The sequence below is a fragment of the Pisolithus orientalis genome (genome assembly GCF_024613125.1).
Source record: "Pisolithus orientalis strain OTSU chromosome Unknown F5J12scaffold_39, whole genome shotgun sequence".
NCBI classification, from domain to species: domain Eukaryota; kingdom Fungi; phylum Basidiomycota; class Agaricomycetes; order Boletales; family Pisolithaceae; genus Pisolithus; species Pisolithus orientalis.
This window is the reverse complement of record NW_026260820.1, coordinates 15,961-31,421: the sequence shown is the minus strand read 5'-3', so window position 1 is coordinate 31,421 and position 15,461 is coordinate 15,961. Positions and strand designations below refer to the sequence as shown.

At 45.9% G+C, this 15,461-nt stretch overlaps 2 protein-coding genes across 2 annotated transcripts; both read right to left on the bottom strand.

The window, feature by feature from the left end:
* Positions 1 to 7,300: 7,300 nt before the first annotated feature.
* Positions 7,301 to 11,309, bottom strand: F5J12DRAFT_785528 (uncharacterized protein; the record flags this gene model as incomplete). The annotated part of the gene is made up of 19 exons (XM_051743255.1): positions 7,301 to 7,449; positions 7,543 to 7,636; positions 7,694 to 7,864; positions 7,898 to 8,002; positions 8,061 to 8,176; positions 8,234 to 8,270; positions 8,553 to 8,649; positions 8,714 to 8,871; positions 9,079 to 9,127; positions 9,271 to 9,402; positions 9,463 to 9,618; positions 9,684 to 9,753; positions 9,791 to 9,902; positions 9,955 to 10,206; positions 10,469 to 10,618; positions 10,639 to 10,657; positions 10,715 to 10,893; positions 10,916 to 10,994; positions 11,155 to 11,309. The coding sequence occupies 19 exons, from the start codon at positions 11,307 to 11,309 to the stop codon at positions 7,301 to 7,303; spliced, it is 2,280 nt and encodes a 759-aa protein (XP_051596374.1).
* Positions 11,310 to 12,808: 1,499 nt separating this feature from the next.
* On the bottom strand, positions 12,809 to 14,292 carry F5J12DRAFT_366641 (Alpha/Beta hydrolase protein). Its single transcript, XM_051739068.1, has 7 exons — positions 13,993 to 14,292; positions 13,695 to 13,934; positions 13,505 to 13,636; positions 13,269 to 13,449; positions 13,119 to 13,215; positions 13,018 to 13,065; positions 12,809 to 12,963 (listed from the first exon to the last, which is right to left on the bottom strand). Exons 1-7 carry the CDS (start codon positions 13,997 to 13,999, stop codon positions 12,850 to 12,852), a joined length of 819 nt encoding a protein of 272 aa, XP_051596373.1. The 5' UTR covers positions 14,000 to 14,292; the 3' UTR covers positions 12,809 to 12,849.
* Positions 14,293 to 15,461: the final 1,169 nt, after the last annotated feature.

The window sequence follows — 15,461 nt, the reverse complement described above, 5'->3', positions numbered from 1 at the left end:
AATGATTCCTCTTGCTTTGGTTTGATGCAATCTAGGATATGAGAAGCCAGTGGCACCAAGAACTCACTGATTTGTTGGTTTCACAAATGATGGTAGGCACCTCCTGTGATGGCTTCAGTAATCTCCAAAGACCCATGTTCCAGCATGTCAATCATGATAGCTTCCAAAAGTGGGGCCATGCTGTTTAACTTATGAGTATGAATTTTTGACACAGCAGCATTAATCATGTCTGTCACTTGGTAGATTTGAGACAAAAGAATTAAATGGACTCCCCTCACTCTGTCAACACCAAAAACAACTATGCTGACCTCCCCACCAATGAACCCTTTTATGACCCCACAGATGACAGGATCATTCCCCCCATCACCATCTATGCACCATCCTCTCCCCCAACATCCCCCACCAGTTTTTATGTCTTGGGGTACTCCTCCCCCTTGTCCCAGCCCTGTTCACTATCACCCCCTGTCTCCAGGGCTTGTGGACTGTGTCCACTCCAGGGGATCTCAGTTAGGTGCATCCCCACTCCTTCAGCCAGAGTCCCCCTTGGCGGGAACAGTAACTGAAAGGGAAAGGGTAAAGCACACCCTGACAATGACTCCGATAGTGGAACAGCCAAGGCCCCTGCCACTGATGCTTCCAAATCTGCCAACCTTCACACAGCCTACACCACCTACTCTGATGGTGCTCAATGCACAGCCCTTGACCTCCTCGCAACTGCCACCCTTGCCCAGAATGATGAGCCAAGATTACCAGTCTCAGCAAGTGACTACTTGGACATTGTTAGGGCACTTGACATTTTCCACGACAGGGACAACATTGATGAGTGCTTCTGAAGCATGTTCTTTTAAGTGTTCTTTGGGTTCCCATGTATTGGATGAATGTGGGAATCCTTTCCACTTAACCAGATACTTTTGCTTGCCTCTATGCCCATCAACCTTGTGATTGATGACTGACTCGACCTCCCACTCAATTTCATCATCTACCAGTTCTGGTAGTGGTGCTGCAGGCACAGCTCCATAAGTGTCATTTTTGGTAAATGGGAAGATATGAGATGCATGAAACACAGGATGGACCTTCCAGGTCAATGGTAGGTCCAATCAGAATGCCACTGGGGACACAACCTGAGTCACTTTGAAGGGTCCAAGACATTGGGGTGCAATCTTGTCACATTGGTTTTTGATGTGAAGGTGCCCAGTATCCAGGAGTACTTTATCTCCTACCTTGGGCAGCACATATGACCCTTTTGAGTGCAAACGCATCAGATCCTGTGCATTCTTGTGTGCAAGGGTGGTGACATCTTGGTTCGAAGCCAGTTGCTCCAATCTTTCATCAACCAAGGGGACTGCAGTTATCTGAACTTCTGGATAAGGGGAGGGGTCATATCCCAGGAGTAGTGAAAATGGAGCCATTTGATGAATGGAGTGGACCTGGGAGTTATGGGCAAACTTGGCAGACAGGAGTTTGGCAGCCCAGGAATTCAGCACTTTGGCACAGTACAACCAAAGGTACCCTTCCACCTCTTGGTTTACACATTCACTTTCTCCATTGGTCTGGGGATGGTACCTGGTGGAAAGTTTAGGGGTCACCCCTATCACCTTATAGAGTTCTCTCATAAACAAAGATGCGAACTGTGGCCCTCAGTTGGAGATCACTGACTCAGGGACTCCATATCGGGAGTATATGAATTGATGGAAGAGTCAGGTGATGCCAACAGAGTCTATTGTTTTATGACATGGAATGAATAGGGCAGCTTTTGTCAACCCCTGATTGACAACCATGAGAATTGAGTCATATTTTTGACTTCTGGAGACTGGAAGGTTGGTGACAAGGTCCATCGATATCTGTTGAAACAGGAAGGCGGTTTTAGGCATGTTGTGAGGGACAATGGGCAGTGTTGGTGGGTGAGTCACGACCTTGGTAGTCTGACATATGGGGCACCCTGCCACATAAGCTCATATATCCTTACTCATACCTTCCCACCATACTTCCTTTCTCATCTTGGCAAACATAGCCTTTTGTCTGGGGTGTCTGGCTGACTCATGGTCATGGTAGGAGCACATACAGTAGCACTGGTCTTTGGGAGGGATATACAATCGTGTTGTTCCAAACTGTTTTGTTCCATCTTCTGCGATCATAACATTGTCCTTGGGTTCCAGACCTGTCAAATCCTTTGGCATGTCATTCTTGATGTGTTTGTACAGATCTGCAGATATCACATAAACTCCACAAGCTCCTTTTATGGGTTTCCTCAAAGGGCGAGTGTCAGGCAGCCAATTTCCCTTTGACTTATCCTCAAACAGGTGGGAACATGGCTTGGAGTTAGACTTGGAATGCTGAATCTGGGCAGGCAGTCATCCAATATGACAGAGACAGTTAATTTTTAGTTGTTTTTGTATTTTTGTAACAGAAAAAGAGGGTGAAACAAGGCAAATTTGGGGATCCACCCCCTCCGAAAGCCAAAGGTCCAGGGGAAGGACCATGGCCACAGGGGCAGGCTCCTCCAGGGTTCCCTTATGGGAAAGAGTATTGGCTGGGACCTGTAGGTGCCCAGCCTGCCAGGAGAATTGGATAGGGTAGGACTGGATGGTAGTGGCCCATCAGGCCTGCCAGGGAGTGAGCTGTTGAGGCTCATGGTAGTACTCCAAGTTTTTGTGGTCAGTAAAGACCACAGTCAGTTCAACAGGGGAGAGCAGATAGGGGCAGAAAGCTTTGAGGGTGCAGATGACAGCAAGCATCTCAAGGTCATAGACCTGGTAGTGCTGTTTGGCTCCAACCAAGGACTGCAAAAGGTAGGAACATGGATGCCACTCATTGTTGGCTCCTTTCTGTGCGAGTACTGCACCAGTTCCGAGTTTTGAAGCATCTGTAAAGAGTGTGAAGGGCTTTGAGAAGTCAGGGATAGTGAGGACTGGAGAGGAGCATAACAAAGATTTTAGCTTTTTGAATGTGGCATCATGTTCTGGAGTCCACTGGTAGGAAACCCCTTTCTTGGTGAGGTCATGAAGGGGTCTGGCAACACTTGAGAAGGAAGGGATGAACCTTTGGTAGAAATTGCAGAACCCAAGGAAATGATGGAGCCCTGTAAGATTGTCAGGGGCTTCCCAAGTACTGATGGTGTCAGTCTTCATTGGCGAAGTCTCCATATGCCCCTTTCCTATGATCATCCCAAGGAATTCAATTTCTTTGGCCTCAAAAACACACTTGCTGATCTTGAGGCGCAGTCCTTCCTTTTCACAGATCTTGAGGAACTTGCAAACATGAGCACGAAGCTCTTCCTTTGTTTTGGCATGGACAGCGATGTCATCCATGTAGCCTACCTGTTTTCCTCTTTGAGATTCGGAGGTTTTATCCATATATCTCTGGAAGGAAGGGGGTGAGTTGCACTGGCCAAAGAACATTACTGTAGGTTCAAACAACCCTCTTGGTGTGATAAATGCTTCTTTCCATTCGTCACCTTCCTTGACCTGGAGGTTGGTGAAACCCCAGTGGATATCAAACTTGGCATAGTATTTTGATTCAACCAGTTCATCAAACAGAGCCTGTGCATTAGGCAGTGGATGCGTGTCAGGTATCATGAAGGAATTCAGGTAGTGGTAATCTTGAATTAACTGCTTCTTCCCATCTTTCTTTGTGACAAAAAACACCAGAGCTACTTGTGGTGAGGTTGATGGTCAAATTTTCTTGCATTTAAGGTTTTCATCCAAGAACTCATCTAAAACTTTAAGTTTGTCAGGGGACATAGGGTATACCATCACTTTCTTTGGCTTGAAGTCTTCATGGAGTCTAATCTCGTGATCTAATCCTGGCTGATGTGCTGGGAGCGGGATATCATCTTCTGTGAACACCTTAGCAAATTCTTGATATATCTCAGGAAGCTTGACTTGCTCTTTTCCACTTGCCAAGGTGGCCTCAAGTTCTGTGGATAAAGTAGTTTTGTTAATTTTTACCTTGGGGGTTTCACCTGATTCCTGTTTTACCACTTCCAGGGACAGACCAGAAGATTCCTTCTTACTGTCCATGTCCAAAGACACTACCTGTTTAATGAAATAGTCAGATCCTTCAGGATACACATACCCATCATCCCAGCACATAATTTTGCCAGTTTCCCAGTTCATTCTTGGTTTGAACTCCTTGAGGAATGGCATCCTGAGAAGGACATGTTCTTTTCTGACAAGAGGGCCCATGTAACACTTGACTCATACAGTGTGCTCCTTGATTTCCATCTTCAAGGTAACTTTTCAGGTTACCCACTCCACATCTTTTCCAGTAAATGAGGTGGTCTTGAACTTGCTCTTGACTTGATAAGTCAGGATCCCAAGTTTTTGTACCATCTGTTCTGAGATGAGGGAAACTTCAGTGCCTGAGTCAATACAGGCCCATATTCCTGCCTTGAAGTCCAGTAAAATGACAAGTCCCAGAGGAGAACAAATTCACATATTCGATTCATCATCTATAGAAGTACATTTAGTGGACAAAATCGAAACAGGACTGACTGATGCAGGAGTTTCATCAGTCCCTTTTAAAAACCCAACAACTTTCATTCCTCTGCATTCACTTCACAATCTCCAACATAAGCAGTCTTTGTTCCATCCTCCGAGAGGACTATGTGGACATTTGAAAGTTGGGTTTTCACTTTGACTTTGCAGTCACACTTGAAGTGACCTTTGGCTCCACAATTGAAGCATTTAACTTCTGAACTAGAACGTCTAACATTCCATTTACATTTGTTGACATCCATCACATCAGGATCTTGGGAACCTCTGTGGTAATGAATGAACTTTCTTTCATACCAAGATTCCTTCCCTTCTAGGATGTGCTTCATAGTGATTGCAGTTCAGGCTTCTCCCACACACTGTATCCACTCTACAACCATGGAAGGGGCATGTCCAGAATTAAGAACCCAGTCACGATATTCTTTCTGCAATCCTTTCCCAAAGAAGATCCCTGCTTCATGCAATTCTTCTTTGAGTTGAGCCTTGTTGACAAGCCCAGTAAATTTGGCAATATAAGCTTCAAGTTCACATTTGCCTTGCTGGATATCTGAGAGCCATAAGATGGCAAGGGTGGTCTGATCACCAGACTCGAAGGTAGCCTTCAACCTTTCAATGAACCTTTGAAAGGTGTTGGTGTAATAGATAGTACCATCAAGCATCTTGTTTTCATTTTGATAATTCTCAGTGAATGACACAGTTGCACCTTTGGTCATATAGGTGAGCGCAAACAAAATCTTGAGCAATTCCAAATTGTAGACATGCTTGTTCAGGTTCAAATAACCTTCAACCTGCATAATCCAGGTCTGAAGCCCATTGGGGCTTCTGTTGTATTGCTTCCATACATGTCATTGTCATCGGCTGGGGCCTTACCCTTACTGGACCCTCCAATGGGGACCTCTGGGGGAATTACCTTTCTGAAGTTTCTGTGATACCAATCGTGCAGGGCCAAGTCTGTAGGCATACCTGCTGGGAACAGGTCGCTAGTAGTTGCATGCATAGCCCAGTGGAGCTCCTCCACCATTGCGACTCTTTGTTCTTCCAGCCTCTGTCTCAGTTCCTCTTCCAAGAAGGTCCTTGAGGGCATCTCAGGAACCAAATCTCCATGACCAATTGTCATATACATTTCTTCTTGATTGCAAGCTTCTTGTTCTTCTTTGAGGACTGATCCAAAAGAAGTCTCAGACTTCTGATCATCTTCTTCTTCTGAACTAAGTGCAACTTCTGAATCCCTAAACTGGGATAGATAAGATAACTGAGGATTTGTTGCAGTAGCTGAAGACCAAGTCATCCTAAAGGAATTGGCAGTAAAGGTGGGTTCCTACCAAGTCTGAGGGGATTAGGTCAAGGAGGGACTGGCAGTCTAGACTTCTGCAGGTTAGACACTTTTATGGATAGTGCAAATGAAGGCTGAGGGAGGATTTATTTCTCAAAAGAAACCTGTCAGTGTAAGGGTTTGGTAACAGTTGCACAAGTGGCTTTATGCATAGGGAGACATGAGTGCTGACTCTAGGGAGGTGATCTATTAAAGCCTAGTGGCTGCCTGTAGAGCAGTGGATTTGATTGAGGGTAGAGGGGTGCTTCTCAATCTTGTTACTTGAGAGGCAGGACAAAGGCAAGTCAGTCTTTACATGTAGGGAGAGCAACAAGCCTGGTGCTTGAGTAGAGTTGGTTTGTTGAAGTTCAGTAACCAGGGATGAGTAGACTTTGTGCAAAGAGGTTGACAAGTCCCAAAAGCTGTGCTGAGTTTTTTGATTTTGTTATGCCTGAGTGCAGTGACTTCTTCAAATGGAATAGGCATGAAGCACATGAGGGGGAGTCTACAGGCTGAACATGTTGCAACCCCTATGGCTCAGTTATCCCCAAGGTCCAGCAGAGGTTTGCTCCTTCTGGTGAGTTCTTCTGAGATCACACGGAGGAGGGAACAAGGACAAAGGAGAAGGAAGTTAGCTGAGTTGCAAGCTATTGAAAAACTGAGGATACAAGGTAAAGTATGTGGGCTTAAATACCCCTAAACACAAGTACCGTACCAGTCGCATTGGGATGCATATCCACAGTAATCAATAGAATCAGTCAAATAAATAAAGGGAAATGAGTCATACAGTGTCATATGATGGGGGTAGTGAAGGGGACGAGGGCTGCACCGGCTGCACAATCAACATGCAGCAAGGAGCCAGACACCGGATCTATAGTACAACATACGAGCAACATAAATGAACCAGAATGAGTTAACTGGAGCAAGAAAGAGACATGTCATCCATCAGAGAGGGCAGTGGAATACTGGATCAGCAGGGAGGTGTGGTCTCCACAGGTATTGGAAATACTACAACAGCAGGAGATCTGAGTGATCCTGTGAGCATATGAGCCCCTAAGACAGCGACGATTAATAGAGACACAACAAGACACATGATGCACGTGACCACAAGAAGCTGAAAAAGGAAAGACCCCTGGCAGAGGCATAACAGCATGTGTCTGATGTGGTCTGTTCCAGAGTGGTTGCCAATGGTGTTAATCATGACTTACTATTTCTCAATGCTGGCTTCAATCTGTCACCCAAGTACCTTTGATCTACTACTGAGCATGTTGCAAGTCTTCAGTTTCCTTGCTAGGATGGTTGACAGCTTGCAAAGGACAAGATGGTGATGGGTCAGAACAGACATCTGCAATGTGCTCAAAATTCTCTGGTTGGAAGGCCACTAGAGATAGTAAGTAACCTACATTGCCTGTGTCCATAGGAACATATCACTATCAAGCTGCTCAACAACAAAAAATTTGTCATCATGTTCAGTGTCAGGTGCTAGAACAGCCCCTCAGATGATCGAGCACAATGGTATGAAGATGGACACAGCCTGCAGAACTGTCTTGACATGTTTGAGTCTGAGACCATGATCAATAGTGTGGGCTGGTCCGATCCTTGTCATGAAGGGTTGTGCCAAGATAAATTCCATGTTTCCTATGTCTGGAATGACACAGGAAAACATGCAGATGAGATGAACAAAGGTGGTTTCTGTCTCGGTGTATTGAATAAGTGCACAGTCATAGTGGGGCACACCAAAAAATGACAGGTTGCAGTGGAGATGATCTGTGCACTGGTTCCAAGTGACAGTCAACTCATAGTTGACCAGCAGATAACAGTATTCTTCAACCTTAGCACAAGCACAGTTTCAACTAGATGAATGCATAATGAGAGTGTAGATACATACCATGAAGTCAGTGGGGAGGGAGATCCATGACTTGACTTGATATCCATATGCCAGAAGGGCATCATTATGGAACTCCCAAAACCTTTGACAGAACCGATGGAATGCCATATCTGGCTGACCATTTTCCTCCAAGTCTTCCAGGGTTTGGGTCACAACAACATGTGCACCAAGCTTAATATGATCAACTGAAGTATGCTCACTGACCACATCAACTTCTGGATCTGATTCCCCAGAGATGGATTTCTCAAGGTGATCAACATGCAATCTGAGAAGCTTCATAGCAAGAACTTGATGATCTACCCACAAGACCTAACACACATTTTAAAGTGACTGTGAGTAGGAGTGTTGGCACACATGGTTGTCATACCTGAGCAGGAATGTCTCTACCATTTGAATGGTGTTCATATGCATCTTGGATTGGCTTATGCATACTTTCATTGGGCCAAGTGCTATAGTTGCATGCAGCACCCTTTAGGCGGATATCTCAAATGACATGCTTCCAGAGGTGGACCTTCAGGAAATTCCAGTCAGTTCACAGACCATCAATGTTGGACTTCATGATGCATTTGGTGTAGTCCTGAAAATGACACATTACAACAAATTGGCATGAGCACAAAGCATATAACTACCTCCAGTGTCTGATCAAATGTCAATATTTCATTGTTGATCATGTTAACCATATGTTCAGTCTGGACATCTAATAAGCTGACGAGGCTATCAAGCTGTAGGTAGCTTTGGATGACTCAGAGGAGCTGGTACCCTTCAGGGGTTATACTCTTCTTCAAAACATTGATCCCTGCATAGAAGATTTGCTAGGGAAACAGTTCATTGACAGCCATCTGGTATTGGACACACATACCTTGGAGATATCAGCCAGCTTGTTACCATCTGAAAAAGTGACATGAATAACTTGGTTGAAGTGTGTGAGGTTTTGCCAGTGAGGAAAACTTGCAACACTGTCATTGTCAAACATGAGAAGTGACAATGTTCAGAGTGATTGATTGTAAAACAGTGACCCACTACTTCTCAACGTTGGCTTTGATCTGTTGCCTGAGTGCCTTTACAATCACCTTTAGGTCCCCAAAGACATGCTTGCCCCAAAAACCATGCCCATAATGCAGTTGATCAAAGCTGCAGGCAAGGTGGAGATCAGAAAACCCAATCAGCCAGAACACATTCTGCATCCCATTATATATTAGTTCACTGATGGTGATTTGTTGGTGGAAACTTACTTCGATCAGTCATAAACCTAACCACTTCAGCAATTCATCACCTTCGGCTCGATTCATAGCACAAACACATAATGCATTGATGCCCTGGGCATGCATACAAGGTTCAAAAGTCCTAGAGAGGTCATGGAGTAGCTCTGACGGTACAAGACATACAGGGCAAGGGCATTTGCCACCGCAACCACAAGTGAGTGCCATCATGCATCTGTAGTAGGCCATTGAGTTAGTATCATTAGTCCAAGCAAGAAGAAGGAAGTATATTACATCTCTTCAAAATCAGTGGACAGCATCATAAGACTCAGAAAGAGCCAATGGGTAATGTTGTCGTGTGAAGATGTATGTATGTACCCAGTCTTCAAGTACTGCTCAATCTCCAGAAGTAACTTTTTAAAAGATTTGTGCCAAATGACATGCTTGAGGGTTGTGTAGCCTAGCTTTCCCTCTTCTTCAGCATCTTCAGGGACCTGAAATGTTCTTAGCCTATATGAATATCTAAACAGTGGACATCATTCACAATAGGCAGGCAGCCAACAACAGTACCTCTGCCAATGACATTGCCTATTCTGAATCTCAACTGGCAAGTTTGCACAGTGCACAATGATGGGGTAACTCCTGGCAGTGCCAAAAGATGATAGGTTGGTTTTGTCAGCATAAAGGATCAGGCCAAATGGCATGGCATTCTTGATATTTGGTAGACTTGACTAGCACAAATACAACATGTTATGTACAGGTAATGAATGACATATTGACCAGGCACATACTTGAATATCCCACCAATAATCTCCAGTCCAGGGCTCATTGTAAAAATGTTCATACTCAATGCCATTGTGCCTGTAAAGTCACTGTGTGTCCCAGGTGAAGTGCAGACCAAGGAATGGATTTTCTAAGATATTGAGTGCCCACTCCCACAGTGGGCAAATATGTGCTTCGAATGTACATTCTTCCTTTTTGTATGGTACCTTAACTTTGACCCTGGAGAACTATTTAGATAGGTAGGATGGATGGTGATGAATGGATATTTGAAAATCATACCAGAGTGAGTTCCATTGCAGCTGCATCACATGCTTTGCAAAGTTCAGCATCATTCTTGAGCACGACTTGGATGGCTCCCTGTGTGACACGAGCAAAGAGATCCAGCAGGGCATTGACTTGTTGCTGGTTGAGTAGTGAAGCGAGTGTGATTTCCACAAACTCAAAGTCACCCAATGTGCAAAATGGGGACCAAGGTGTTTTGTCAACTGGGGATGGGGACTTCTCACTGCAAACACAGAACTCTTCATAAGACTGATAAATCAGTGGTCGATTGCTTCTCAGATGAAATTGGATCCTGAATTCAGGAAGTTTTGCCACATTAGAACTTGTGGCAGTTGGCATCGACATGTCTGAGGGAATTATGAGCACTATGAGAATGTGTGCTGAAGTGAATATGTACCTGAGGCTTGGAGCATGTTACTCATCTCATTGTAATCTTGTCCCATGGTCACCTCGACTGCAGCCACAGTTTGTCTGAGACTAGGACCACAACATAAATGGAAATCAGACTCACTGGGTTCATTGACGAAAAAATATCCTGTATCTGTGTGGTGAGCTTTGGGCACTCAAGGCTGTGATTTGAGTACCAATGCTCTTGCAGCTCGATGGTGGGCAGCTGAGTTAATAATTGAAGCCAGAAACCATTACATTGGGTCTGCCTGCACTACACACCAATTCACATACCTCATTGTTTCTCTTCATACTGACATTTGAAAGCTACATGCTCCCTCTCATCTTCTTTGCACTTCCTGCAACTCACCTCATGCTACTTGAAACCAGTTTTCTGAAATTTCCTGTTACAGTGAGGGCATTGATGGAGAATGGCATGATTCCATTCAGCATTTTGACAGGTTGAAGCCAAACAGGTGGTATGGGAGGGAGCCATGAGAGAAGATGTATCATAGCTGGACTAGTTTGTCCTTTTGATCCCAGGTTCGGCTGATGTAAGACAATGTCACACCATATCAGTCATTATCAGATCGTTATCACTCGGTAACTCGGGTAACTCCTGTCCAATGAAATTTCTTTTGGCACTGCCCCTAAGCCGTTGACATGTCATTACCAGACCATTTTAATGACCCTAATAAGGAAATACGCGAGCATTGTCAGCCGGCGGCATTATTATGTGCCTCGAAAATTTGCGGACACAAGGTGGTGTCTCTGAAATATATTCCGCTGTATTACTTGCGCTACAATTACTCTAGCATGTGCACAGAGGGACGCAACTTGCTATCGCTGAAAAACTCCCTCCAGAGATCATTGTGATGATCCTTCGCAAGATACCTCGACTGCCTGTTACCATTAGACTTGCTCTCTTCAACCGTTCTCGCGTCTTCTCCCTTCCAGTTACACATCTTAGATGTTGCTCTCTGTTTCGGCCCCTCTCGTTTGCGTGTCTTGGCGCGGCCCAGCTACAGAAGTTCTGTACGAACGGATCATTCTACAGACAACGAAGCAGTGTGGAAATTCTACATCGCACCCTTCGGTCCAATCCCTTATTTGGAACATGGGTCAAGGTCCTACACTTGCCGCACAGCCGAAGAAAAGCGCCAACAGACCTTTCCTATATCGCAGCCAACACCGTCAACGTGCCACTGACTGATCGGTTACTGCAGCCTGTCCGCCGACATCTTTAAAGCTTGCGACTTGGTCCAGGAAATCGATATCGTAGCTGAGGCGAGCATCTCCTACTATTCGCAGGCGGACGTGATTTTAACCCAAGTTATGTCTCTGCGTTGTAGATTGATCTTTTCGCGGATCTGTCGGAGCGCACATATCTACGATCCATTCGTGTCACCGACGTAAACTCCATGCTTTGCAGCCCCAGACCAGCCCGATTTTTTGCTCTGCGAGAACTCACTCTCGAATGGGTTTCACTTTGGTAGTTCACAGACAAATTCGAGTGCCGACTCCATCTGGCCTGAGTTTTCGCAGCTCAGCGAAGCTTCGATTAGAACGCTGTATCCTCTTGGACGAGGATCTAACCCAGATATTACCACGGTCAAATGCAAGGTTGAAATGTCTTGAATTATTTGACACTCGTCACCCCTTCCGAGCGAATAACTTCGAGCTTCCAAATTTTCTAGCTGAATGTCTCGAAGAGCTCTGGATCGAGGATTGCTGGCCGTTTTCGTTTGAATCTTCCTTGCCATTGTATCAATCGTTACGAAGTGTTCATACCGATTGGGATGTTTTTACCAAGGCAGCACCTTTCCTTCCTATTGGTGTCCGGACCATATCCATTTCCGTGCCCATCTCCGCAGCAAGCAGCGCCCCAGACTATGGAAATTTGGAGGCGTCTTTGCAGTCAATATCAAAGGGACTTCCTTCACTCGAGACGGTCACGGTTTTGGGAGACAGCGAGTACCCGTTGCTACAGGACGCGTTGGGCCTGGAGAGGAGTTTAAACCTTGAAGGTGTCAGCCTGAGGGTAGAGTCTGTTCGGCGTGGTCGAGGCGAGCGGGCTTAGCATCGTCAGTACGCCATCGTGGCTTTCGTTACTCGAGTCAACGGAGTATCACACTGGTCAGATTTTGGATGCAACGTCTGGATGTCGTGGCACTGGAGCCGGATTGTGACAAGTAGTTTACTTATTTGAGCTGGAATCAGAGTTTGTCGATCGTTCAGATTATTTACCCTCCATTTGCGACATCTAGACCTTGGCTGGATGCATTATGTCGTCTCACATGGCGCCCCAATGTTCGTGTGACAAGGAATCAGTGGATACTATATATCAAACAACTAGGTATAGAAGTGCACACAAACATGGAAAGGGCGCCGGCGCCAGCTAACTCCTGGAAGGAACCAAATTGAGAGATATACGAGATCGAGAAAGAAACAAGATCGAAAGAAACTAAAGACCCGCCTAGCGTGCCGTCATTCCGGCCAAACCCATCATTCTGCTTTGCCTTCGACCTTCCTGGCAACGTTGTCCACGAGCCAGCGATACATGTCTTTGGCGTCGTAGTTCGAGTCGCCCGCCAGGATGCCCATGATTCCCCAGCCAATCTAGTAGGGAACTCGTCGATGAGATATGTAGAAGAGAATAACTGGGAGACATACAATGCCGAAGTGGCTGGTTTCGTCGCTTACAACACCGAGGAACTCACCCTACTCCAAGTGTTGAGCGAAATGAGGAGATGCTGAGACCCGTCACCACGTACCCATTTTGCGGAGTTGACAGCGACCATTCCGTCATTCTCTCCAAAAGCCTTGGGATATTTGGAGCTGGAGCCTTTCTTGATGAATTTATTGGAGATGCTGTCGTCCATCCCATGAGCCGCCAATTTGGCAGAAACAAAAGGCAGACGTACTAAAAGATGTGATTGACGAATGGCTGAAACTTCGACGTAACGCTGTAATACTTGATTCCCGGGACATTTTTGTAGCGAGCATTGAAGTTTTCCATGTGCTCCGGCGTCATATCATTCATGGCCTTTCCAGACCCCGACAGACAGCTAAGCAGGAGTTGGCACGACAATCTACTGACGAAGCCTGAAAAACCATGGACTCAGTGGAGACATCGATGGGGACGCGTATTGCCGCTCACCCAAGCTTTCGGACAACGAAGCGATGGGTGATCCGTAGTGGGGCGTCGATACCGTGGTGATGGACAGTACATTATATCTGAGTCCTGAAAAGTGGACCAGACGTCTGGCGTCGAGGCCACCCATACTATGGCCTGATTCGACAAAACATCAGGACCTGTACGAGAAAAAAAGGAAAAGGAGATGACTGACAAATGAGATGGAGGCCGGGCTTGGCCGAACTAGAACGGAGGTTAAGCAAGTCCTCGATCTGCAAGTCGAGCTGCTTGGCCCTCTCGTCGATACTGCCTGTCATGCTAACTTTCGGCACAATCACTTTGCAGCCTCGGCTGGTCAAATCATCCTTTACGCCATTGAAGTAGCTGAGACCCATCATGCTGTCGGTGCCGACGAATCCGTGACAAAGAACAATGTAGTTGTCGGTAGAGATATCTGTGGTAAGCGATATGTCGGTATGGCATCAAACATTTGGAGCAGCAACAAGGCGTACACGGCATTGTTACTTGAGTTGTGAGGATCGAAGGGGAAACTGTGTAGAGCAGGAGAAGTTTTCGTGGATGCTCTGCAACGGAAGGGAACGCTGCCTTTTAAAGTCGCAATGAGAGTAAAATCGCCCAAACGAGCCAAGTGTGTCTGCCAAGTGTTTGGGGTCTCAAACTACATAACTGCGAGCTGCACGGTGGTGAGTTGGAAACGACATCCTCATGCTAACATCGTGTAGTGGAATAACAAATAACTGCCGGTGGTAATAGGCAATCGTGAACCAGAGAAGGGGCAACTTAACTTCAGCTTTGAAAAGGGTACGGTTGCGAACTGCACGGCCGTGAATTGAGAGAAATGGAAATTTTTCGTGCCGACATCGTGTAATGGAGTTATCCCGAGATGGTAGTGGGCCATCATGAATCAGAGAAGGGACAACTTGACTTCAATTTCATCCAGGCTGCAACTGTGGATAGGGAAGGGGGAAACTAACCTTAACTCAGTAAAGGCTGCCACTGTGCGTGAACTGCACGACCGCGAACTGGAGAACAGCAAAACGTCCTCGTGCTAAGAGCGCCTATGATAAGCACTTCCGTGCAATGAGATTTTCTGCAGGAACATGAAGGCAGAACTTAACTTTAGCCTGGTGAAGGCTGCCACTGTGCGTGAACTGCACGAGTGTGGATTGGGTGCGATAAGTACGTTCCATTCGCATGGGACAACAGAGGCTCACTCGAATACGGCTCGCCGGCGCCAAGGGGATCTCCGGTTAGCGCGAAGAATTTACAAAAGACGCAGACTTGAATGTGAAGAACGTTACATTCGCAAGGGACTCGACAGAACCTTACCCGAATACGGCTCTCCGGCGCCAAATTCTCTTCGATTAGCGCGAAGAATTTGCAAATAGAAACAACATGCACTTGTCAAATATCAGACAACACAATTGCTACGCAATGCACACTCCCCCAATTTTGGTTTCGAAGTCGGGTATACTTCGCTCTGGGGTACATAGAGATGATCCAGTTCCATTGTACTCCCCGAATTCTGAACATAAAGCATTGTGAGAAGGAAACTTACTTAGTACGTAACGTACTTAGTACTTAGTACTTAGTTTGATATTGCGCACAGAATTACATAATATGAGCGCCCCGTGACCTGCCGTGACATGAACCGTCGTGGTGGCGGTGGCGGGGCCGTCTTTTCTCCGCACGTGACCATTCTCATTCATGGAAAGCACGCTTGTGCAATCATAGGTATGCCTAAATAAAGTAATAGGTGGTGAGCGAGACGGATCGCCTTGGCATTTTCATACTTCGGACTACTGGGGGACTTTCCGTAGCATAAATCATAAATGGAAACTCTTGCTTTCATTGCGGTCTATCGAAGAGAATTTGGCGCCGGAGAGCCGTATTCGGGTAAGGTTCTGTCGAGTCCCTTGCGAATGTAACGTTCTTCACATTCAAGTCTGCGTCTTTTGTA

What these genes read in the sequence shown, in the direction of transcription:
- F5J12DRAFT_366641 (XM_051739068.1), bottom strand. An exon ending in TTCGTCAATCACATCTTTTA is followed by an intron (nt 13,216 to 13,268) that starts GTACGTCTGCCT and finishes GATGGACGACAG; the next exon opens with CATCTCCAATAAATTCATCA. An exon ending in CTGTCAACTCCGCAAAATGG is followed by an intron (nt 13,066 to 13,118) that starts GTACGTGGTGAC and finishes CACTTGGAGTAG; the next exon opens with GGTGAGTTCCTCGGTGTTGT.